The sequence below is a fragment of the Urocitellus parryii genome, chromosome 5, assembly GCF_045843805.1.
Source record: "Urocitellus parryii isolate mUroPar1 chromosome 5, mUroPar1.hap1, whole genome shotgun sequence".
NCBI classification, from domain to species: Eukaryota; Metazoa; Chordata; class Mammalia; order Rodentia; family Sciuridae; genus Urocitellus; species Urocitellus parryii.
This window is the reverse complement of record NC_135535.1, coordinates 155,297,024-155,323,322: the sequence shown is the minus strand read 5'-3', so window position 1 is coordinate 155,323,322 and position 26,299 is coordinate 155,297,024. Positions and strand designations below refer to the sequence as shown.

Below are 26,299 nucleotides of genomic sequence, written 5' to 3'. Positions count from 1 at the left end.
CCACACAGTAGGAGTGTGTTGCATTATGCACACAAGGTATATGGTAGCCAATTTACTAAGTTAAATTTGTGGTATTTTAGTTTAGAAAACAAAAAGGATTTTCTGCAAGGATAATTTATAACAGTTCTCTTAGTGAATTTGAAAAAATTATTTGATTTACACAAAACAAATTTTAATTCAGCTTTTCAGGAAGACAAATACATAAACCAAATCTCCTATAAATGTCTGAGAGGTCTAAGAAACTCTATAGTTCCCTATGTCCTAGATAGATAAGGTACTACTCTCTGCTTTAAGATCTCTGTCCTTAATAGGGATGTAAATAATCAATTGTGCCCATTTTCAGACATTAACCCAAAATTTAAATATAAGTCTACTTCTATCTCATAATAAAATCTAATGGTTTGCCATGGAAAACCTTTAAAAATGACCCATCAGTACTCTGGTATTTGTTTTTAAAATTTCAAGTTTCTTCTCCATTGCAGTAAAATGAAGCACCATTACTGATTGTCATTACTGATTGTAGTTAAATCAGAATTTTGGAAGTATTGTTCCTTGGCTGCTCTCTTTTTAGAGACAGCTATGGCAAGTTGAGGAGGTAAATGGAGTAGAAGAAGTTTTTGCTACAAGACCAATTCATCCTCTGATTTTTTACTACAAAACAAACTAATCAGGATCTTGAGATTTTTTTTTTACACAGGTATCTGTTTTCATGCTTTCTGTTTCTTTATTTATTTTGAATCTTTACTTTAAGAGATAATATTGTCTTCCAGTAAGGAGCATTTGAAAACAAATGTATTTTTACTTTTATAAATAGAAGTTTTATTTTAGAAAGTATTTTTGTAAAAAGATTTTACTGTTTCTAAGCAGTTTATGTAATCAGATCTGAGTTCAAATTGGGTTATGTCATTTGTCTTGAGTGTTAAATTTGGAATAGTTTTCTTTGCCTCCAAAAATATAATTTATGTTAAAAATTAGTATGTTTTTCTAAAACTTGAAAGAGGGAGTAGGAATAGAGACTTGACAAAAATGAAAAGATTAGTAAAATATTTGCATGTTAACAATAGGTTTTAGCATCTATGCATTAGTTTGGATAAGTTATATTTCATTTTTATTGGAAAGAAAATAGAGAAATTTGTTTTCTATTATGACAGTGTTTTAAAATTTTGTTTCAAAAAAGAATCTTGCCAAAACAAAAGAAGAAAAAACATAGTCTTCCCTATCAACTCTGAATCAAACACGTGTTTAGTTGAACGTGTGTTCAACATGTGTTCAACCTTGTGTTATGGATCCTTTTTACATCTACCCACACAATCTCAATTTAGACGGTTTTTAGTTTCTCTCCCTCTGCTTCTTGAATTTTTGTCTGCACCTTGGGGACTACCTACATCCACATTTTGGGAGTCGCTGTTCTGCATATTTATAAATGATCTTATATATTGAGATATGTGACTTGCTATAGAATTTTAGCGTGAGAGACCAGAAAGAGTTCATTTAGCTCACGTATTATACAAACTGAAGGAACTGAGTTAAAGTAGAGATTATTAAACAACATGTCAAACTTTTTTTTTTCTCTTTTATTCTATCCACTATCTTGGTGTCAGCACTAATCAGAGAGAGAAAGCTTTCAGTTTAATGAAAGACTAATAGCCTGTGAAGTTTGAGAATGGTTAAAGTACATCAGTGATTAGCCCAGTGTTCATGGGTGAGGACTCAATTTCTTTGAGATTAATGTGTCTTCATAGGGTTGATATGAAGACAAAATGAGAAGATTTGTGTGGTTTGGAAACCTCAAAACACAGCAAAACTTTATTGTTTACTGCAGCTGTTGCTGTTTTTGTAATCACACTGGGTCAAACTCTCCATTTTTCAACTCCAAACAAAGGTAAACAGATTTTAGTTATTTAAATGATTGAGCAATAGATAGGAATGGAGACATCAATGGGAAGGGCAGGTACTTGGAAGAAATGGGAAATTATCAAATGGTGAAAAAGATAGTTTAGAATTAAAATTTTAGACACAAACTAACACAATTGCAAAGGGATAAAGATTCCAGACACCATCTATTCTAGCAGGTTTTTACCATTCCCCCCTCCCTCTTCCATGGCACAATAAACATGAAGCAAATAACCCAACATCTTTTTTTTTTTCTTTTTAAAGACCCTTTTAATTTCAAATATGAGAAGTCTTAAAATTTTAGTTATTTGCCTTTAATTGTAGCTTAGGAACTTGGATGCTCAGAGCTGTCATCCCAAATTGATTTATTTATAGTTGCTTACTTTAGGTGAAATTAAAATGTTTAAGAAAGTGGTTTGTTTCAGGAAATAAAAGCATACATTTGTAAGGCTCCTTGGAACCTTAAAATTTCTAAGTCATTTATCAATTTGAAAGTGTCTGAAAATAGACTTGAAGTGCTTATTTACACAAACTAATTCTTTCTTTTGGATCTTTGCAAGGACAACTTCTAATGAACAACTTGGCAGATGACATTTTGATTTACATAATAGATAAAATTTTGCATTTGATTTCAGTCTCATAAATAAGAGATTTGTAGCCCTCTATAAATTTTGTGCAAAGCCAAATCTCAGCATAGGGGATTAAAAATGCTCAAAATAATACATTGTAAGGAAGTTAGATATTGGAAAAAAATAAAGCTTAATTTGGGCTTAGAATGACAAAATTTTGATTAACAAATAATTTATGCAAAATATGTTACAAAATCTGATATGCTAAATATCAGGGGTTTCACATTTAGTTACATTTAAATTACTAGTAGTTTATTTCTTCAAACCTTTACATCCCCTTTTTCTTTGATTTTTGTGTATTTGCAAAAAAAATTTTGCGCTACAATTTTTAATTTATTTTTCTTGAAGTTGCTCTTCAATTTGTTGTGATAACCTGCATAAAACTAGATTCTGTAGATATGATTTCTTTGGAAAAGATAAAAAATTAAGTTTGACATTGATGCTTCTAATTATTTTCTTTGTTGCTTTGATTGTATTTGACCCCTGTTACACTGACATATATTCAATCTATTTTTGACATCATAAATATAAAATGACAATATAAAAAAGCAATTGTTCTAGTGCAACAGTAATTGAAACTTGCAGTTTTATATTTTTTTAAAAAATACTCAAACACCAAAAAGAATGTGTGATTTTCATAGTAACAATGTTGTCAAACAATAATCTGTGTCAGGTAAACAACAGAAACAAGTTGATCATTCCAGCCTCTGAAAAGTCAGGTTTTCTTAATTTGATTTGTATTTAAAACACAGTTGCATAATCAATATAGGACCTGGGTTGATATTCAATTACTCCCAGTTATTTTTCAGATAATTTGGAGGTGAATTCCATTATGGAGGGCAATGTTAACAATTTGGAACATAATATGGATGTTTATAATCTAATTGAGTGATACATTTCTCCACCGTGGCTCACTTCTATATTGAATGAATTATAGATGTTTAAAATTGTCCCTCAGGAGCAATGGATGTAGCACACAATGACAAAAATTTCATATTTTTCCTTTGAGAAGTTCCCAAAATAGTCTCAGAGTTCTAAATGAAAAGTTGTCTTAAGAACCAGGCACATTTTGCACTGACTGATGGTTATTTTTAGGTAAACCGCTTTGGGTTAATTAGAAGAAAAATTGCTACTGTACAGTTATTATGCTCTATTCCTCCCACCTTGGCCTCAAAATAATGAGATGTAACAAAAGTTTTTCTTTGTCACTGGCAGCTGCACCTTTTAAGTGTATCAAAGTCTGTTGCTGTGGTTACGGCCTTTGTTTCCAGTGATGTCTTGTCCATACTTCTCCCCCCAACCCTTAACAATGGTTACTCAAAAAAATGAAATAATGAGTCATTCATTCGGAAATATGTTGTTAAAATATCCCTCTTTATCATTACATTTCACTGCTTAGAAACTAGGCTGTAATTCAAGGCAACAGTTAAATCTGAGAAGAACTGTTAAAAAAATCTTTTGATTTTTTTTTTTCATTTATAAGAAAAACCTGTCTATGTAATTGAAGAACCTCTTACAAGTCTGAACAATTAAATCCTTTTTGGTTAATGTATTATTTCTGGAACAAGTAGATAAAATTCTACGCAGTAAGCATGATAAAAATCGTGCATATTTTGCACAGCACAGAATTTTAGAGTCAAGGTTTCTGGGCACAAAAGCAGTAACAAAACAGTCCCTACAAAACTGAGTAACTTTGAATAACACAAGAAATAATTTTTGTTAATTTAAAATTTTAGAAACTGAAATGTGTAAAGTTTGTAAAGTAAAATGTAATTAAATTATGGTACTGTACATACCAGTTGTTTCTATAATTGAAACTTTACAATATGAAAAATACATTAGCTCTGTACAGTTTTTACACGTAGGTAGGATGAGTTTTGAAAAATCGATTCTTTTTTTTTTTCAGGGTCATACTCTTTAAGTCAAAAAAATACTGCACAACTTAGCTAATTACAAAGTGTAGACTTGAAACAATTCATGTCTTCTTTATTTCATGAATCAATCTTGATTTTTGTTTTATTTGAACAGGGGATTTTTGTTTTGTTTTTCAGAGTCACAATGAACAGATCTTCCTCATTTTGTCCTTGAGGTTACAAAGTTTGGTAGCAACCCTTGGCCACCAGTCAGCTCAGTTAAGCCAGTGGCTGTTTATGGTCACTGATTCGGCCAGCTGTTGTGATTGTGCTCAGGTCCAGCTCAGTCTCTAGGTGTGTTTCCATCGTATCTTCCTGTGCATTCGTTTCAAAAGATTTGTGAGAGAGAAGCTCATGATGCACCCCACAATAACTTATTGTGGGCTGGTCGTATGCCAGAAAGGTTGACACATTCATAGATAAAGGTATCTGGGGAAAAATGACATGAGAAAAGTCAGTTATAAAGAGACAGACAACGTGAGGGGCAAGATATGGAGACTCCAGTGCTGACTTGACTAACCTCTACAGTTACACCTGTGGCTCTAGTGTCCCTGCACTATCCTGCTCCTTCCTCTAATATTTTGAGCTCACAGAAACAGCTTTAATGTCTGGGTAAAGCTGTTCAATGTTATCTGAATGTCCTACTGAAGAACATTCAGATAAATAAATAGCAGTATGCATGGATGTAAAAATGAATTAAAAAGCTCTTGCATCTGAGAAGTCAAAAAACTGCTTCCCCTAATTGGGGTAAATCTGTGCTTTTAGAACTAAGAAAGCTATTATTTGGTTACCTCTGATATTAGGATGCAAACAAACAAAACAAAACAAAATAAAAACAGTGACTCTCAAACTTTAGCATGCATAAACATCACCTCCCTCTTCTTCAATTACCTATTCCATTGTCCCCAAAAGGTTTGGGATAGGGCATTTTCATACAAGTTCCTATATGAAATGGGTGCTGTTAATCCACATACTACACTTTGAGAACCATTGCAGGGGAGAATTTTCTAGTTAAGTCATTCTGGCTATTCTTATCCATAACTTTCATCACAAAGATTCCTTGAAACATTAATGCTATACTTTAGTTAATGTATTCAAATTTGGAACTGTAAGAACTCCCAAGGAAAATTGAAAACTCCTCTGTAAAGGTCTAAAAATCATCAAAAGATGATGCTGGTTTGAAAGAACCAGTAGAACAGGTGAGGAACTGACTCTATTGCTAATAAAAGAAAGCAAGATATAAGGATGTGAAGGAAAAAAGTCACATATGACTATTGTGAGCAGAAGGGAGACACCTTACAGACAACAGGTAGTCTTAAATGTAATTAGTTGTCAAAGTCTATAGATCATTCCCATTTTTTCTCCAATAATATAAAAGCTTCTCTCCTAAAAAGTAGGTAACTTTGAGGAACCTTCAAGCTGATCTTGATTTAATATCCACCTTAGTTTGGATATTGTTTGCACGTCCTCCAAGACCTCATATGTTGAAATGTATTAAATGGGTGGAAACTTAATCTGACTATGGTATTTAGAGGTGGGGCTTTGAGAAGTTGATTAGGTTTAGACAAACTCATCAGGGTGGAGCCTGCAGGATTGAATCCCAGTGACTTCATAAAATGAGGGAGCGAGAAGACACATATATACATATACATGTTCCCTGTCTTGTGCTTCCGTGGGATTCTGGCAGCAAGATGGCCATCACCAGGTGAGAGCCCTCAACCTTACACCTTCAGAACCCTGAGCCAAACTAGACTTCTTTTCTTCATGATTCATCCACTCTGTGGTACTGTATTACTGGCAACAGAAAATGAACTATACAATATCCTAATTACTAATTCATGTTACTGGATTTCCTTTAATGAAAACTTGTTGAGTGAATGAATAAAATGCATTTCTGTTTGAGAACATCTAACTATATTTCCCTTCTGATCTCAATTGAGATTAGAGCACAAAACTAAGGAAAATAGAATGTCTAGGTTCTATTCCTTACTTTATCTTCAGTATAAATATTCCCTTATATTGAGATTATCTATTTAATAAATGTATATCAATGTATCAAAAGTCCTTGGAAACAAAAGTGTAATGCAGTTCATCAAATTAAATTTCTGAGTAATTCTTTCTATTTATGTAGAATTTTAAAATTTGAAGCATGAACTTGTCTGATATGTGAATAAAATACATTATAGCAATTTAAAGATGGTCAAGACAATTGAGAAATCATAAAGGTAATACTTAATAGTAAAATAGAATACTTCCGTTTAAAATAAATAAGAATCTCTATTGTTACAGATGTAATAACTAAGATATTTTATCATGTAAAAGCAATTGTGCAGCATGAATGGATTTCAATTATAGGAGAGAATAAACATAGCTGGGCACATGAGTTTTACATTGGCCTCTGGGAAATCAGTGCTCTGCAATATGTTTTGGGTCATATATTTGTAGGGTTTTATATACTTGTTCTTATTTGTCATAGAAAATTATACATAACACATGCTAAATCTTTCCTGGCTTTCTTGGAATTAACTCTACTGTGAATGATTTATAATTTCTATGGTCACAATTTCTGAAAAATAATATGCCAAGATACTTTCTTCTGTTTGTATACACATAATTTCTTGCTTGATTTAATATCTAGAGGCTTCTGATATCCGGAGCAAAAGTCCTAATTTGAACCATATCAATTAAATAGTTTGCTATGAACGTCTACTAAAAAAACTCACATATTTTATTTAGAGGATTTCTTCTTGTTGAATATGTTTTATTTGGAAACACCTTACTCATGCCTATACTGTTTCAATGTACTTTTCACTTTTTTTTTTTTTTTTTTACATTTTGCTCTTTCCAAAATTGGGACAGTACTTACAAGCAGTATAGACGTTTAACATGTATTTTTCCCTCATTTGAAAGTACATCTTAACAGTTGATGATAGTTACTATCAAAAAATAACAGAAAGGTGATTAGTAAGTATAATTTAACAGCTAACCATTTGGGAATAGACCATTGATTTTTTTAAGTTGACTTAAATGATTTTGAAAATATGGGAGCTAGCATTGGGTAGATACAAATGTGCATTTATAGGAGTACATGATATACAATTGTATACACGTATATGTGTCATCTATATAGTAATTACTAAGGATTTCAAAACCATTCTATTAAGGTATGAGAAACACAAATTTTGTTCATACATTTGATAACTATAACAGATTTATGTTGTCTATATAAGCTATTTATAAATATAATATACATACCTGTAGATATATATGTAATATAGCATATGTATACACACGTATGAACATTTACAGATTTTTAAAATCGAGCTCAGATAAGTTTGCTGAATTATGATACTTTTTCACTGGCAATTTTATTGGAATGCTAAGGTAATTTTCACAAAGTATTTTGTTGGGTTTATACAAGTAATTTCTTTCCCAGTTTCTTATTTTTAAGTATTTTATATAGATGTGAATGGCAGGTTTATTCTTTAGTGACTAATCTGCTGAATGAAAATATATTAAATCTGCACATGTGACACTATGATAAACAATATGTATAAACCAAATACTAGTGAATGAACCAAGTGTTTTACACATAGAATAAGATCAGTGATTTTCTTTTAAATTATAATTTCTTCCTACAAGTTACCATACATGATAATTCAACAGGTATTGACTTTAAGTATGATTGCTACAACATATATCAAAATATGTAGTGTACAACTAAATTTTATTTAAATTTAAGATCTAGTTTGTTTATTAATAAGATGAAACTTTTACCAAAAGACTACACTCTTTGAAATAATTATTATATTAGAATATTCCTGTAATATAAATTTGTATGTAATTGTAAGCATTGTAGTTTGGTTTTACAATTGAGTACATACAAGTAATAAGTCCTAAATATAATATATGTAAATGAAAATATGATATTATATAAATTTATTTGGGGAGGAATATTTTTGGCTCTAAATATAATTAAAAATTATATTTTTGTCAGAAAATTTTTTCCTCATAAACATGTTACATGTACTATTTGTAATGACTTTCTTTCTCCATATCAACATCTTAATAAATATTTAGTACTTTCTCAATGTGGGGTATTAGATTCTTAAATAAAGCAATTAAAGTAGAAAGTCAAATATAACATGTGCAAATTCTTCCTCCTCTAGTAATAATACACCACTTGCTACCCAAGTTGCAGTACTGTGTGAGAGCTTTATTTTGGTTCTTACCATAAAAGGAAATTTATCTGCTCCTTTCAAATTACAATCACTTGTTTGGAAACACAGCAGATGACAATTTGTGATATTTCCATTATTTGAAAAAAAATGAATAGAAGGAAAACTGTTTATATTTCAAATAAACTATCTTAAATATTTGAATATTAAAATTTGCATATGGTATATTTCATATCAGAAAAAAAATATTTGATGCAGAGTTTTGGGCAATTACTGTGAATCCAGCAATTTTTTTTGTGGGGGGGGATTCTATTGGGAGGACATATCCTTGCACAACAAAGTGACTGATGGCTGGGTAGTGATGGAGAGGCTACTAGTTGGCATTAAATGCTGTGTGAAGCTTAGATGCAGTCCATGTAAATTCTACCTGTCACTAAGCCACAGCAAACACAGCATCCTCTTGTTCAGATAACCAAGTGGCCTTGGTTTTCTTTTCTCTTTTTAAACTAACCTGTTCTCTTTCCCACACCCCAGCCTCCCTTCCTTTGTCTCTCTCTCTCCCCCTCTAATTTTAAATTGTTCTATTATATGCTTTTCAATATGGTTAAGGTGTTCAACAATACAGTCCTAGTTTCTACTTACTATTCCAATGTGGACAGTATAACTTAGTAAAGAAAATAAGCAGTGATCCTATGTGCCTAAAATGATTATATTGGTTCCAGAAGGGGCAGTAGGAGATTTAAACCTAATAAGGCTACTACCTCCCCAAAACTTTTTATTTTAAGACTCTTTTTTAAAATTGGTATATTGTAATTATACATAAGAGTGGAATTCATTGTGCCATATAGATACAGGTACATAATATGGTTTGATCAATCTCATTTCTCAGTACTTTCCCTTCCCATTTTTCTTCCCCAGATCTGCTTGCCTTATGCCAGTGATCTCCCTTTATTGTTATTATTATTTTAACTAGTCTATTTTATATGTGTGTGTGTATATATATATATATATATATATATATATATGCATGTGTGTGTATGTGTATGTGTGTATGTGTGTGTGTGTGTGGTTCACTTTGGTGTATTTTTACATATACATGGACCTAGCATACTTGATAGATATCATTCCCCAGTACTCCCCCTTGCCCTTCTCTCTTCCCTTCCTCTCACTCCTCATCTTCTACTCTTTGTCTTCCTTCTATTTTTGTGAGAGCCCCCTTTCTTTCTCTTTCTTCCCAGACCTTTCTTTAGAATCTTCTATTTAAAGTATCCATAGAATCCTCTTGTCCCGTCTTTCTGAGAGAGAACAGTTTCTTTCAGTGTTCTTTTACCTGATAAACTTTTACATATAATTACTCATGGCTTCCTCTAATCCTAAGTCACTGTTTTCCAGGTGAGATAATTATTCTTGAAGAATAACTCATATAGTTTCAGGAATGTGGAAACTTGCTCTGTAGAAAACATTATCATTTGACACGTTTTAATGCATTATCATAAGCATTTGAGCTAAGAAATCATTATATGCTATTCTAATTATAAGAGGTAGTAGCTGACCCATTACTTAGGAAAATTCTCTTCGGAAAAATTTTGATATGCTTAACTAGTAATATCTTGATGTCAATGACATTTGCTAGTACTAATTTTTCAGTAGGTGTTTCAACATCAATAATATGTACCTTTCTTATAAAAATTATAGTTAAATAAAAATAACCAAGTATTAATGATTTTCCCCATTCATATATAATGTTTAAGCTAAGTATATGATTATAAAGGGAAAGAATAGTTTTTTAAAGTTTCCAATTTTTGATTAAATAAAAGCAATTATTAACCTTATATTCACTGTATAAATAATAATATCTATATATATATTTATAAAATATGTGTATATATATGAACCTGTATGTGTATTTCTCATATTGAATTAGTTGGTTAGCAGTTCCTCCAGCATATGTTATTTCTGAATATAGTTTTTAGTAAGTATAAATACTCATACTACTAATTATCTTTGAAAAGAATGCCATGATGTCCCCCCGTTTCACAGATAAATCTAGCATTTATCTAAGGCCAAATATTATCTAGTAAGAATTCTACTTCTCTCCATTGTTGAAAGGATTTTTCTTTTTTTTCTTTTTTTATTATCTTTTTAAAAATGTTTAAATTATACATGGACACAATATCTTTATTTTGTTTATTTATTTTTATGTAGTGCTGAGGATCAAACCCAGGGTCTCTCACGTGTGAGGCATGGTGGGCTAGAGAATAATTATAGTGTTTTTGTGTATAAGGACATCAGTATCCATACATATGTGTTGTGTGCTGATTGCTGATTCTACTAACTATACTATTCATCCTCCGTGGGTGTAAAATGAAATAGCCATCTTTTTTGTTTGAAAGTAACGTTGTTATTTTCCTGATTTATGGGTGAAAGTCAACACTGCTGGGAAGTGATTCAATATTTACTTTTATAGACTCTCCCACAGAGATAATATATTTTACTTTGAAACTGATTTATTTGTTTGAAGAGCAATCTATCTCTAGCAAACTTTAGCATTCTAATGGTTAATTGGTGTGTGTACAATAGACACTTGGATCATTAATTTTAATTATCTTGATTCTATGAGTAAATTATTTAAAAAACATCTTCAAGAAGTACTTAAGAGGCTGAATTGATGTTATCTATGTTAAAAACATTTAAAAAGCCTAACTTGAAAATTCTTTAAAGTATTTTAAAATTCTTAGATGTAATTCAAGCCTTAATATAACTTTTGGTATTTTCTGCAGAGCTAAGTTACCTTTCTGGGATCACAAGTTCAGAGTAATAAATAAGGCAGGAACTTGATGTGAATTTGAAAAATTTCAAGTGTCTGTAATTTGAGAAAAAGGTGAAAGAAAACATTGTTTGTAGAAACATAATAATTCTAGTGCTTTTTGTGTGAAAAGTACATTATATAGTTAATTCCCCCAGGGTTAAAACACAAAGAGAAAAAATAAATTAAGAGCTCCATTTGAAAGGTCATAGTTCTTATAACAAAATGTGTTTAGAATAAAAACAGAATTCTGGACTTTAGCAGTTTTATGTGTCTTTACAATTTGTACCTTAGTAGTCCCCTCATTCCATCTAAGTAATGGGGAGAATCATAAACTGAAAGTGTCTTTATCTTTGCAATTAAAAAAAAAATTAAACATTTAAATGATGTGGCAACTGTGAATGTGCTTTTTTGCTTTATAAAACATTTTGCTTCTATTTCAGTTTTTCAATAGGAATTAATTATATGAATTGTTTGCATAGATTTAAAATGTGTCTATAATATGAAATAGAAATATTTATTCATGAATTTATTCACTCTTTCGTTCAATGGAGATTTGCTAAATGCCTTCTCTAATCTCTGATATTGTGCTAGAAACAGAGGCCAGTCCAAGTCCTTGTTCTTAAGATAGGTCTTTATGTAAAAAGAACATTTTTCTTTTCTGCAATTGACATCTCTCAATTTTCCATTGATTCATGTACTCACTCAATTATCCATCTACCCACACATTTTTGTTCCTGTTCTCTAATAATCAAGGTAGTCCCTTATTCTATTTTTATGATATTTATATTTTTAAGATCCACCTCTGATACTTTTATTTGTACTTATGTTTTCTCTCATATTAGACCATAATTTTTTGAATGCCAGAATTTATTACTAACTATATTTCTCCATGCTTTATATTGTCTTACATGCTTCTTTAAACTTAGTAAAAAACTACTTGACTGAATGGATTTAGAGTAAAGGATATTTTGCATAGATAGGGAAGAAATTGAAATTTTTTTTTCCCGGGATGACTATGCTTTACAGGAGCCATATGACTGAGATTATCTGTTAAAGTGTCATTAAAAGATCCAGGCCATGATGACTAGATTAGAGGTGGGGGGCTAAAATAATTAGCAAAATTCTACAGTAATAATAAAGCATGTAGCATTGTTCAGTCTCAGTGCTTGATATTCTTCTTTATTTTTTATTTTAAAACTATTTTTATTAAAAATTTTTCTTTATTTAAAAATTGGTTTAATACCTTTTATTATGAAAAGTACTAATTACATATTTGAAATATGAAAAACTTTGTAAAGGAATACTAAGAATGAAATAATCACTTCAGAATGTTATGTCTATATTTTATTCTTCAATGCCTTTCACATCTGCATTTTTCAAACTCTTTAGTGTTTCCTAGAAGTGCTGCTCATGATCTCCAGGAGTTTGACACATCTGCCAAATTAGCTCTCCCAGTAATGGACTCTGCCCTGGACTCTTCTGTGTCAATCTCTGTTTTATTTTTGTAGTGCCAGAGAAAGTGATGTCCCTCTCTTCTCAGGCAAAGCAAAATGCCCCAAACTGTGTTCATTTACATGCAAATCTTTCTGCACAGCCCGGTGCCTGCTAAATTGGCACTGTTGCCAGGTAAAATGATGAGACCCAAATTGAGACTATGACTCAAAGGCTTCACTAATCTTGGTGCTGTGTTTCCAAATCTGTTTCTTCATACTGCCATGCAATGAGGTGCTGTAGCTAATCAGTTTGAAAGCATCATTCTTTTTCTTCCCCACCAGGCCTGGAAAATGTAGTTACAGTTGTTCACTCAAGGGTGTTATAATAATGATATAGCAGTTGATTTTTTTTTTTGGTCTAGATTTAGTATATGTCTCTAAGAATGTAACAACCAGGTTTTAGAAACTCCAAACAACAAATAACAGTTTTTGATACTGTTTTATAAGTAACTGGAAAAGATCTGTGTCTGACTGATAGGGCGTTTTAGTCTCATGGAGCAGCTCTATATGTGATTTCCCTGAACAATTGTATTTGTTTGGTATTCTCTCATGACTTTTAATAACCCTCTTGCTTTCCAAGAGCCTTTTCCCTCTGCTCTAGTTTACAGTAGTCTCAACCTTTCTCACAAAACAGACCATTTCTAGAGACCTTGTCCTGTTTGGCAGGACTTGATATTCCAACTTCCTTAGAAATTTCCATTCCTGACTAGAACCTAGAAAAGAGCATTTTAGAATTCACTGAAACCTCGTGGCTATCCTCCTGTTGGACAGGCTGCCCTAATTAAACTGAATTATAATGTTTGAGATCATTCCAATATTATATTGTGCCTGTGGTCCCAACTATTCCAGAGGCTGAGGTGGATTGCTGAGGATTGCTTGAGCCCAGGAGTTGGGAGCCAGCTTGGGCAAAACAATGAGATCCTATCTTTTTTTTTTTTTTTTTTTACATTTTTTTATTAGTTGCTCAAAACATTACAATGATCTTGATATATCATACATTTGATTCAAGTGGGGTGGCTGTAAAACTAATGAGATCCTATCTCTTAAAATAAAACAAAACACCTCAAACAAGCCTTCAAATAACATCATTTCTTATTGATCAGCATCGTATTTCTCTTCCGTTTTATTATTAAATTACTTCAGATTCTGAATGAAATTATCTCCCAACTAAAGGAGGTGGTATTCTACATATATCTTCCAGTTTTGCATAAAACTTCCACGCTCATTTTAGACCAAATTATATTTTCTTTTTGAAGAGTCCTCAGATGAATTTGATTCTGTAAGGATGAACTACTGCAGTGAATTTCTTCTGAATTTTTATTTATATACACATGAGTGTGAAATAATAATAATATTTCTTCCATCCATCAATCTACTTTTCTATTCATGCATATTCATATCCATCTATCCACTGTTGGCTACTTTAGGAATCCTAAATAAACAAACCCAATTCTCTAGCCTTACAAGCTAGCAGTTGCAAAACATTATTTTTTTTTTCTGGTGGGTGGAAGTATGTGTAGGATACAAAGGGAGTAGAGGAAAGACTTTCTGACATTTCTGTGAGGCTTTATGTTGCTGTACCATGCACGAGCTTTCAATTTTCATCTGATTTATATGTTGATTTTATTTCATTTATTTCAATCTTTTGAAATTGAAATTCCATAGAGATTAAAGATTTCAGAGCTTGTGCAGCTTCTATATTAGTGAAATTTTGAAAGTTCTTGTTAGTGGAAAGACTGGCAGGGAGCAGAAAGACTTTACTTTAAATGTGAGGTGTTAGTTCTTAATGGTCTATCTTTTTTCATTAATAATGTAATTATTTGTTTTCAATTGGAGGTTCATATTAGTTATCGAATGCAATTTTCAAAAACCAAAATGATTTAGGCCATATTTGGACAGTAAAACTGAAGCCCGAGGTTGCACAACAATCCTCAGTATCGTCAGATGCCTTGCTTGGAGAATGTTTCTCAGTATCATCAGGTACCTTACTTGGAGAATGTTCCAGCTCTTTTTAACAAGGCTTGACATTCAGTGATCTACAGGGTACAGATATGAGGGAGTTATGTAAGAATTATAATTGTGTAAAAACTTTTAATTGATTTCCTTATTGTTAGATCATATAATTTATAGTGCTATTTAATAATCTGAATGCTGTAAGATCAGTGATGAAGAAAAGGATGAACTATAATTTTTAACATATATGGTACACTAGTTAGATTCTGTATGGGATATAGACTTCTTTCAAAGTTTAATCTTTTTTAGGGATATTAAGCATTTCTCATTCTACTTAACTCTGTTATTTAAGTATCTACCATGAAAGTGTCAAGTATCATTTGTTATCAAAGCAATAAGATCAGAAAGGAACAACTAATCATGAGTCTTGCAAAAATATATGATTAAGGAAATCAAATGTAAGGATTAGACAATGCAATCTAAGCCATCAAAATGACTATTTTCTCAAGCTAAATATGTTCTTGCTTGAATAATAGAATAATAAACAATGTTTAAATTAATCTTTTAATATCTGTTTCTCCATCTCAGATTTAATTTTAACATATATTAATAGTGTTCTGATATTCTATGAGGTAATACAAAATTATGCAATTAGATAATGATTAGTGACCTTTTCCCAGTAGGAACATCTTTGGTATTTTCTTTCTGTTCCCCTTCTTCACCAATAAATATTTGTGGAATACTCACTCTGGTCACAGAATTGTGCCAAATGTTTGAGGACAACTTAAGAAACAAGAGATATGAGGGTAGAGTGCCTACTGTGTCTGAGAGGGTATCATTTATTCTCATTCAGGATATGAGAATACAAAGTTGAAAAACAATAAGTAATCTTGAGACTAGTTATGAGTATAGGTGAAAAGGGAGAATGCTTTTAGTTTATCATGTTTTTTCTAACTTAGAAGAAAACCCTGGACTCCTGATTCTACCCTCTACTTGAGAAATGTGACCAAATTAAGGCAACTCTTCCTTGAACTGGCATTGTTGATCCTGGAAATGGATTAAATTCTCAACAGAATTAATCATGTTCTTCTTTCTTCCTAAGAGAAAACTTAATTGACTTTTCTTATCTTTATTGTTGTTTCTTTATACTTTTTTATTTGCTTCAGTTGTTTACATTTTAATACAATATTTGTAGCTTTTGGAAGTGAATGAAACTCTTGAAAATATATAACTGGAACAATTCCAAATGCCTTATGGAGAGAGTTAATGTATTTTGAATGGCTTGTTTATTTTAATGGTTTCTTAATTTTTTTATTAAGAGACATGAAATTGAGACACATATAAGTTACAGGGCAGGGGGAAGTCACACAGTTGCTTAATAAATGCACTGGATTCTTATTGTTGAATTGCAGTCACTGTGTAGTATCTGAATAATTCTTATCTCTTGAACATGAAGAACATACAAATTTTAATAATTAAGAACATTTCACATGTAAATCCAATGCTAAAAGTATAAGAGCATTGTCACAATGTTTTTCTGAGGTAGAAAAGTAATACATGAGGTAGAGTCATTCTATTTTAGGAATGGGAGTGGAATGAAAAATAGGGCTCTACTTTTTTAGCATTGAGATTATATTTCCTAGTTGTGAAAAGAACATTGAAGAAGGTACTGAACTTATTTCTTAATCATTCTATTAACTGATGCATCCTCACATTGTGTTCAGTGAAAAGGTATCTATGTGCCTTATATTTGCATCATAATGCTAAGACTATATCTTAGACCCCTTCTTTCTAGTTCAGGACATTAGCAACATGGTTTTGCAGAAAGGAAGAATCTTTCTCTTAGAAATTAGATAGATCCTGGGCCGGGTGCTGTGGCACATGCCTGTAATCCCAGCAATTTGGGAGGTGGAGGCAGGATGATCACAAGTTCAAAGCCAGCCTCAGCAATTTAGTGAGGCCCTAAGCAACTCAGTGAGACCCTGTCTCTAATAAAATACAAAATAGGGCTAGGGATCTGGTTCAGTGGTCGAGTGCCCTTGAGTTCAATCCCTGGTACTACCGCGCCCCCCCTCAAAAAACAAACAAACAAAAAAAACACACACAGAACTTAGATAGACTCTGGTCATTTAGAGGGATTCAAAGTTAATGAAGTTTAATAATGCAGGAGTCTTTATACTAATATGCTTAGTGTTTCCCTGATCTTGTCTTTCCTCACCCTTAGGCGAACATGTATTTTATCATCGGAACAAACAGGTAGCTTCACATGACTATAGCAGAATTGCCTGTCTGGTTCAGCACTCTGTTTAAACTCCTCATGAGCACATAATATCATTGATGTAGTTAATATAGGAGGTGAATGGCTCCTATTCAAAAAAAATCTGGTCTGTATCTTGACTCAAAATATTGTGGTCTATCTCCTACCTAGTTTACAGCATGCCCACCAGTCCCAGGGCTGATACCTAATCTTTAAGATTTCTTTCAACACTGAAATTCTGAAATTCTCTGTGCTAATGTAGAATCAGCATTTTATCTTAAAAAAAAAATAAAAGTACACATTTTTAGGAGGAAAGGCCCTTCCTGGAAACCATACATTCCTGTCTCTTTCCTGCAAAGAATTCTTTTCTGTGATCCAGCTGCATTATCCTTAGACTCAGTGTCTCCCTAAGAGGCCTGTGGGGTAATTAGGAATCTGTAGGCAAAAAAGCATTTCTCAACTTCATAGTGTAGTAAATGCATTCCTAAAGACAGGGGTTTTGATTGTAGCCCTTTTCAAAATCTGCTTGGGGGTTTAGGGTTTTAAACGTATGCCATGAGTGATATTGATTAAGCATTTTCTGCCTTGCCCATTAGCTCTCCCTTCTGCTCAGTGCTGTAGTGAAATCACGATTTGTGCCATGGAAATCACTGAGGCAATAAATCCAGAACTTATGACTTCAATACATTATTGAGAAGAAAGCACAGATGGACTACAAGGGAGTGAGCAGTTGTTCAAACTATCTAATATATTTTATAATTAATAAGTACAACAGGGGAAATGAACAACAAATGAAAGGGTAGCCAATCTAATTTTAACTAAAATGCAGTATAAAATTATCTGGTTTATAATATTTAAAAATTCTAGCATAGGTATTTAAAATTTTGATTTTAAAAATGATTTAAAAATTTATATTTAAAAATATAGCATAGGTGTTTTTCTCTCTTGAACACCAGCTGAGTTTCAGGAATGGTTCTAAGTACTGGTGATTAAAAGATAATTGAAACATGGTTCTTATCTTCAAGAAACAATCAGTTTTCAAGAGTAATCCATGCATATAACTATAAATGTGAGTAAGCTCAGCCTTTATGAGGGTTAGGCATTAGCTCCAGAAGAAGATTCCATCAGCTTTATTAGGCTGGGGTCAGGAAATCCTTAGGGAGGAGATTCTTAAGCTGAGTCTTGAAGGAAGACTAGGAACTCACTTGAAGATAAACAAAAAGAACATTGAGGGATAGGCACAGTAGATGAAACAGCATGGGTGGTCAGGGAACTAGAACTAATCAAAATGGCAGGAGCAAAGGGTGCATATAGTGGAGCAGTGAAGTCATACATACAGGTTACAGAAGTATAGCAATACGGTAGGTGTGAGATGGTGAGGGCCTGAGGTCAGGTGCTAGCAATGGGGATGGAAAGAAGGGTCAGTCTCTTATCACTTACTAGATAGGTGACCTTGGGCCAATTAACTTCTCTGTTTCACAATTTTGCTGTTAAAGAATATAATAATCTCCACCTTAATGTTTTGTTGTTAGTTCTGGAGATGATATGTGTGTTCCTTGGAATAGTAAATTATCAATAAGTGAAAGAGATGATTATAATATTGTTACTGATTGATTGAAACACTCCATCATGTCTGCGTTCATTTTCTACATAGTTCACTGCTTGTTATTCTCATATCACTGTTTGGTATGTAGCTGAAATGATCTCAGAGAATTAAGCATTTTTTAAATGCTCTGCCAACAGTCATTTCTTCAATAATTATTACTGTTGCCACATTAATCTATATTTGAGATGCAATCAAATTGAAGTGCTCAAAATTTATAAGCTCTGCCTGTCAGAACTAAAGGAGGAAGAGAGAAACATTTGGACATTATTAGAGTTATTAACGGAAAGTATCATAGTTTCAATGTCATGCGCCCAACTAAATACAAGGGACTCACTATTCTAATTCTAGTATAGGATACTGATTTACTGTTTAGCTTCAGGCAAGTTACTTTACTTTTTATGTATGCTTCTATAAGATGAGCAAGAGGATGCCTACTGAATAGACTTAGGCATAAGAATGTTAAGTAATGGGGCAGGGGTTGTAGCTTAGCAGCATTTGAGTGCTTGCCTCATATGTGTGAGGCACTAGGTTGGCTCCTCAGCACCACATAAAATGAATAAATAAATAATAATAAAAAACCCAAAGATATTGTGTCCATCTACAACTGAAAAAAAGAATGTTATGTAATAAAATAACTTTCCTCTCTGAGGAGAAAAGTAACTCATGTCAGCAGATTTTGTTGATGTTGGGACTAACAAAACAATTCAAATGGGAATTATATACATAGTTCAGTTTTTCATTAACATCATTTTCTTCAAATATATTCCTGACTTCCAAAACTTTGTTCCATACCTCAATAGTTTTGTTTTAAATTATTAATAGCAAAATCTGTATGAAAATTAGAAATTAACCTCCTGATGCTTCTCTTTCCATCCACATATAGATGCTCTAAGATAAATAGAAAAATAGAATTTTAAAACTATTATCTTATGATGAGATATGCTTATCTTCCTGATTATAACAGATGCTTGAGAGCAACTAGTTTTTTTTTTTCTATTGCCTTTCCTGGTCATCAGGAGATATTTATGAATTTATTGGCTTCCTTGTGACTTTTTAAACCTAGATATAAAACTTTAACCTAGATTGTACATCTCCCAGATCTGTTTAGGTCTTGCCCTAGTGCTGTGTTCCTTCTGCACCTGTGGCGGAGAGTTGGCAGCAAGCTGAGTCATGGACATTGGTATCTGTGTTTATAGTGGATTCTTAAATTCCCAGGACTCTTCTTGTTCTATAAAGCACAGTTTCTTATGCACAGCCTGTGCTCATAAATCAACCTCACATAGATCTCCACACAAAAAATATGGCCAGTAGAGCAACAACAAAACCAAACGAGGAATGCAAATCTTGTCTGTAAAACTTATAAATATGGATTATATCTTGTCCTCCCAGATATTATGAATTATTTGTGGCTTTAAATTCATGGTGTAGGTTCTACTCTAAGTGTCTTAGAAATTATCTCCAAATTTCAGAAAACTTTTAATGGAGACTAAATTATATCATTGTACTATGTCACCTAATCAAATAAAATATTCTTTTGTATTTCATTGACATTTTTTCTCTCTCTCATAATTACTTGTGACCTGTTAGACTTCCCCTAAATTTTGAGGATTTTGCTATTAAGAAGGCATTAGAAAAAAAATTATGAACCACAATAATTTTCTTGACACTCTTTTCCTAAGTAATTTAAGGGAGTAACATTTTCTTCATCTCTCCCTCCATTGCTTCTCATGCTGGCTTTTTCCTCCCTCATTTCCCTACAGATCAAATGCTCTCACACACAAACTCTGGAGCAACTGTGCTTTAGAGCTGTTGACATTGTACAGTGGCCAGTTAATAGGCACTTTAGTGATAGAGGTTTGGAAGTACACATGCATCTTTCCAGGACTTGGATTTGCACTAGAAAGTCATTTTTAATGTCACATTTGAGAATGTTTACTGAACTCAAGAAAAAAAGTCTAAGAATAATGTTTTTTCATTTGGGAGTTTTCAAGATTCCTTGTGAAATCATTGTTACCATGAGAAAAAGCTATAAAACCAACTAAAGTTTGGATAATTTGTATAGACTTAGTCCAAGTGTGACCCTGGTCTTTGATCTAATATATATCTTACTAGCTCACAATTATCCAAACTAACAGATAGTTATATATCAAGTGGAACTTTGTAAGCTCTTAATGATTTGTCTTATAAATTCTTTCTCTTCTCTCTCTTCCTCCTTCCCTTTCTGCACTCCTCCCCCTTATTAATTCATTCAATAAGTTGTGTGTGTATATATAGACAACACAATATGTATGTATATTCAATAAATGTATATATATACATATAACATGTATGTATGTATATATATATATATATATATATATATATATAACAATTATTTACTGAGGTGTGTTTGTGTGTGTGTGTGTGTGTGTGTGTGCTTCAGTCTGAGGTAATAAAGTACAAAGGATCAGAGGTGGGCAAGGGACTGTAAGTCCAGAATGTCTGAATCAGAAACTATTAGGAAGGTACATTATGAAGGGGTGGCACAAGGGAATTGGCTTGAGATGAAATCCAAAATGTCATCAGGGATACTCATTCCTAGTAGGCCATTTTATGGAATTTAAGAGATTTTAAAGGACCTGGATTTTATCATAAAGCTCTTAAAAGCCAAAAGTAGAAGAGTGACATGAACTGATTTGCATTTTCTAGAACAGTTTCTAGAAAACTAAGTTCTCTAGAATGTATATTTGCAAAGCCATTAGGAGGCTACTGAAAGATCCATGGAAGAAGCAAGAGACAGTGTGTACAGGGCCAGTGGTCATGGAGGTAGAGGAAATTTAACAGGTTTCAGGGGTGCTGGAGTGGAGGGATAGGGTTTGGCAAAGATTACAAATGGGGGTGACTGGATAAGATTTTGTAAAATATTTAGGTTTCTGGATATACAAATGCCCTAATCTTAGGGGGATTCTCTGAAATAGGATAGACTACAAGGGACACAGGTTGACAGTTCTTTGGCTGTGAGTTTGGTGTTTGACATAATAGAAATGAAGAGATTTTGATAGCCTAGTGGAAATATTGGGGAGGTATTTAGTTTAATTCTGGAGCACAAAAAAGAGGTCTGAGCCAGAGGAATAAGAATGATAATCAGAGGATATGTCAAATGATTTCCTTGTAATACAATGATTTTCTGAAGGGAAGCTCGTCATTCCTTTTTAAACATTTTTCTTAGTTTATGTTGTAATTTTGTTAGTTATACCCTTACCAAAATTTGCAAATCTAGTATCTGGTACTGTATTTGATTATCAGGATTTTTCCCCATTCAATATTGCTTTAATGCATCATTTATCTTTTTGTTGAATGTAATATGATCATGAAATATGACATTTGGATTTTATCTTTTTTTGAAACACCCTTGATTTTGAAGGTCAGACTTCAATGAATCTGGCTTGGTTTACAAATAGAAGAAATTTGCATCCTGATAGAGTCCTAGAAATGGGTTCTTGGAGATATGGCTGTGTTCATCTTTCTACCCCTGCCTCTATAATTGTGGATTGTGATGTAGGTGGACTTTTCTTATATTCTGTACCCTAACCAGCAAAGATCTTGAACAGGTCACCAGCCTTACTGGCCCTTAGTCCTCATATCTTGTGGAAAGGATTGCACTAACATCATCCTTAACATCATCATCATTTTGGCATTAAACATCTATGAAAAGGTAGCATTAATCTTAGAAAAATAGGGATAAAGATGAGGGAGGGCATTTACTCAAAATGTTGGAAAAGTTTAGCTCTCTGGAGGAATTGAATCATATCAGGATATGATAAAGGGGAGTTTATAACATCCTTTCTCCCATCTTTCTACAAGTACTTAAAGACTGTTAAATTGTTGCTAAAAATGTTAAATGGAGGTGAGTAACATTTCCAGAGGCAATAAGTAGTGCTACATTTTACTGGCAAATTTTATCTTTCTTTTTTGGAAAAAAGATAGAGGTTTATATAAAAATGGAGAAAAAGGAAATTGCATGTGCAAATGTAAAACACCATCTGTGCTTCTGGATCTGGTCCATGCTCCACACCTTCGGTGAAAGAAATCGTTGATTGAAAGCTCAGATTTTGCTGGCTAGTTGTAAAAGCTTCCTGTGTTGCTTATCGTGCATTTTAAAAATAGATGGCTTTGAATGTGTGAGTTAATTTTTAGCCCCATTTGCTCAGGCCTCCTAACTCAGGAAGCATGCTTTTAGTGAACTCACAGTTCCATTCATATTCAACGCAATTAATAGTAATGAGCACTTACAAGGTGCCAGGCAACAGATTGTGCAATCTGCATTAGGTCAATCTTTGGAATGTTTGTAAATAGCTTACTTTTTCTCCTAGTGGCAGGTTGGACCCATCTAGTTTCTTCGACTGGGAGCCTCATCTGTATTTCACTTTGAGGAAATATTAAACATTGGCAGAACAGCAAGCATGCAGTCTCATGAAGTTAGAGAAATGTGTCATATATCCAACTTCACCTTTCTTGTCTTCTTCCCACTTAAATAGTGGCAGGTATCCAAGTCAACTCAGCTCACTTTCCCCTCACCATAAATTTAAGTAGATTATGGATTGCCTAACTCTTCCTAATCTTTTCTCTAAATGTGGAATGAAATACTTGTTTTAAATTTAGACCATTAGTTTTCTTACTTACAGGTAAAGGGGACTTTGCTTTCTCAATTTAAGATTTCTCTTATTTTTTTTCTTTAAATATTTTAACATTTTAAATAATATCTATTTGCAGATAAATTTCTAGAAGCAAAACAAAACAACCAGATTTATAGCCTCTTCTTTAAATCCAAATTATTTAGATTTGCATTGTTTAGACACCAACAGCTCTGAGAAACAAATACAGAATTAGAAGCTCAAAGTAGCCAGTCACCTCAAGTGCCAAATGTTATCATAAACACTTGAATGAAAAAGGGTCAGTTACATATATATTTGGTTCGTATAGAAGAGAGAGTTAGAGAGCTATATGTTTTTAGAATTAAGTCTGCTTGTTAAATATTGACCATTTTAATAAGTAGCTTGACTCTTCTCCCTCTCCTGTCTCTCAAAGCTTTAGTATTAAGAATGTGATTTTTGTCATAAGAGAGAATCTATACACATTTTCTGAGTATGTGTCAGGGTAAGTATATGTCTTGCCCCCCTGCCTAAGTGTCTTCCTAACACCAGCTGGTATTATAAAAAGGTCAAGGGAAGCAAACACATCCAGAACTCTGCTGATCCCAGCTCCTTACCAAGCCTACTCTATGTGTCCGGGTTATGAAGCTTAGAGCTCTGGAGAGAAATGGGGAGGAGAGAAGGAATTGCCACCATAAGAATGTTTATCATTCTTCTGTTCTTATCAGAATCTGTTCTTGGGAAGAACGGAAAGAGGGAGCCTTGATCTTGTGTCTTCATCCTGAAACCCATGTGCTAATTCATGCATGTATTCTGCCTCTCTCTCTTTCACGCACATGTAAAAGGATTATCTGTGCTTTTAGAAGAACATTCTCTCCAGCTAAATTTTTATGATAAGAATTTAAAATTATTACTTGGCGCTATTTTGGCAATGCGGTATATTTAGTTGTGTAAACTAATTGTCTGCATCTGAATCAAGAAAGTCTCTGCCATTAATTACATTTTTGATATTGGTCAAAAATCACATAAATTATTCAAGTTAACTCATGTATAAAATGTGATAGAATTGTGAGGATGAACTAAAGTAATTTGTTAAAAAGACTTTGAAAAACATAACATGTTCTTTTCATTATGTTTGGCATTTTTCATGAGCTGTTTTTGAATCTTGGAAATAGTCATTCATTTTTTCTTATCTAAGTTTTGTATAGTTACATGTTTATCTTTGATTATATACTTTTTGTGCTTTTGTTCATAGGATTTTAAAAACAGCCCATCAAATAATTTCCTTTGTATCTGTATTAATTTTTACATGATTTTATTTTTTTTCCTTAATTGGGCTTAAGCAGCATTAGGATATTTGCTTTTATTTTCAAAATAAGAGAGGCATGGACAAAGGGAGTATTTCCTGAGGATAGTGATCAGAATGGCAAAGAATTTAAGCATGAAAAATAAATTTAGAATGTGTTGATATTTAGCCTGGAAGAAAAAAGACTTAAAGGGAGAATTCTTCAAATAGATGAGGAAATGTGGAATGAATGTGAGTAAATACTTCTGCTGATACATATTTCAAAATTTAAGACAATGAGAAGAAAATACAGGAAATCCATTTTGTTTTAATGTAAAAGTTTTAAAAAAACAATGAGAACTATTAAAATATACTGGGTTTTCACTTCAGGTAGGTCATAGAAATTTAATTTTTTTGTTGCAGTACCTAGAATGACACAAATGAATTAGCTGTAGTTCCTAGAGCTGTGAAAACAGCAAGGACTAAATGTACTACAATTTCAGAAGGGAAAACCATTCTATGGCTGCTGCTGATTGTCATTTTTTCCTTCCCCTGAGGGCATTTGCTGATTCTTTGTGCAGTCTGAGGATTGAACTTGGCCTAGTCTGAAGCTGTTTTGGGACTAAGAAAAACCGACACCACTTTTAGTGATTATTCAATGCTAAGATGCAAATTAGAGATCTGAGGGATCTTGAACACAGTCAGCTTTCTTTATGGGATGCTTGCTGTGTTCTGAGGCTGCACAGGAAGCTGGAAGACTAGTCTGAATGCTTCTTCAAGGCAAAATGAAAATCTCAGCTGACTTTTGGTAGGAAACAAAGTTGACAGTAGGGAGACACTAAACTCAAACACAAGGCTGAACTCTTCTTGAAAACATTTGTCAAAATTTTTTCTGTTTGGGCCCAATGATAAGCAAATAAGCTGAAAACTTGTAAAAGTACCCTTTTGTACTCTTTCAGGGTTGAGAAGATAAAGATATACAAGGTTTTCAATAAAAATCCAGGGAGTGCCATGGGAATAGAGAAAAACAAGAGGCAGGTGACATGCTAAAACTGAAACCCAGGTCCCAAACTAGTTGAAAAGAAGAACCCTGCTCAACCGACGTGATTCTGCAATCTGCATTTGGGGTAAAAATTGGGAGTTCATAACCCACTTCAATCTAATGTATGAAATATGAAATGTCAAGAGCTTTGTAATGTTGTGAACAACCAATAAAAAAAAAGAAAGAAAGAAAAAAAGAAAATGACCAGGAAAAAAGGACTTAATAAAAAATAAAAGGATCACTCCATCAAGAAGACATAACAAAGCCAGGCATGGTGGCACACGCCTGTAATCCCAGCAGCTCAGGAGGTTGAGGCAGGAGGATCTCAAGTTCAAAACCAGCCTCAGCAAAAGCAAGGTGTAAAGTAACTCAGTGAGACCCTGTCTCTAAATAAAATACAAAATAGGGCTGAGGATGTGGCCCAGTGTTTAAGTGCCCCTGGTGGGGGTGGGGTAGGGGGGTGAGGGGGGGGAATACATAACAATCCTAAATATATATGGACAAAACAACAGAAAAATCAACAAAACAAAAAGATAATCCTTGAAAGAACAATGAAAAAGACAAACTTCAGGGGGAGAAAAAAAGAAAAAAAAGCCAAATTCCTATATCT

The 26,299-nt window shown here is 32.9% G+C and overlaps 2 protein-coding genes across 2 annotated transcripts in view; one reads left to right on the top strand and one right to left on the bottom strand.

Annotated features, from left to right (window-relative positions):
• The window catches only part of Ctnna3 (catenin alpha 3), a 1,674,700-nt gene that overhangs the window by 560,272 nt on the left and 1,088,129 nt on the right, over positions 1-26,299 (top strand). The gene's annotated exons all lie outside the window — the stretch shown is intronic.
• Positions 4,655-26,299, bottom strand: part of Lrrtm3 (leucine rich repeat transmembrane neuronal 3) — a 160,387-nt gene continuing 138,742 nt past the window's right edge. Inside the window, exon 3 of the mRNA XM_026394646.2 lies at positions 4,655-4,864. Coding sequence (XP_026250431.1) covers positions 4,655-4,864 — 210 coding nt within the window. The remainder of the gene's footprint in view (positions 4,865-26,299) is intronic.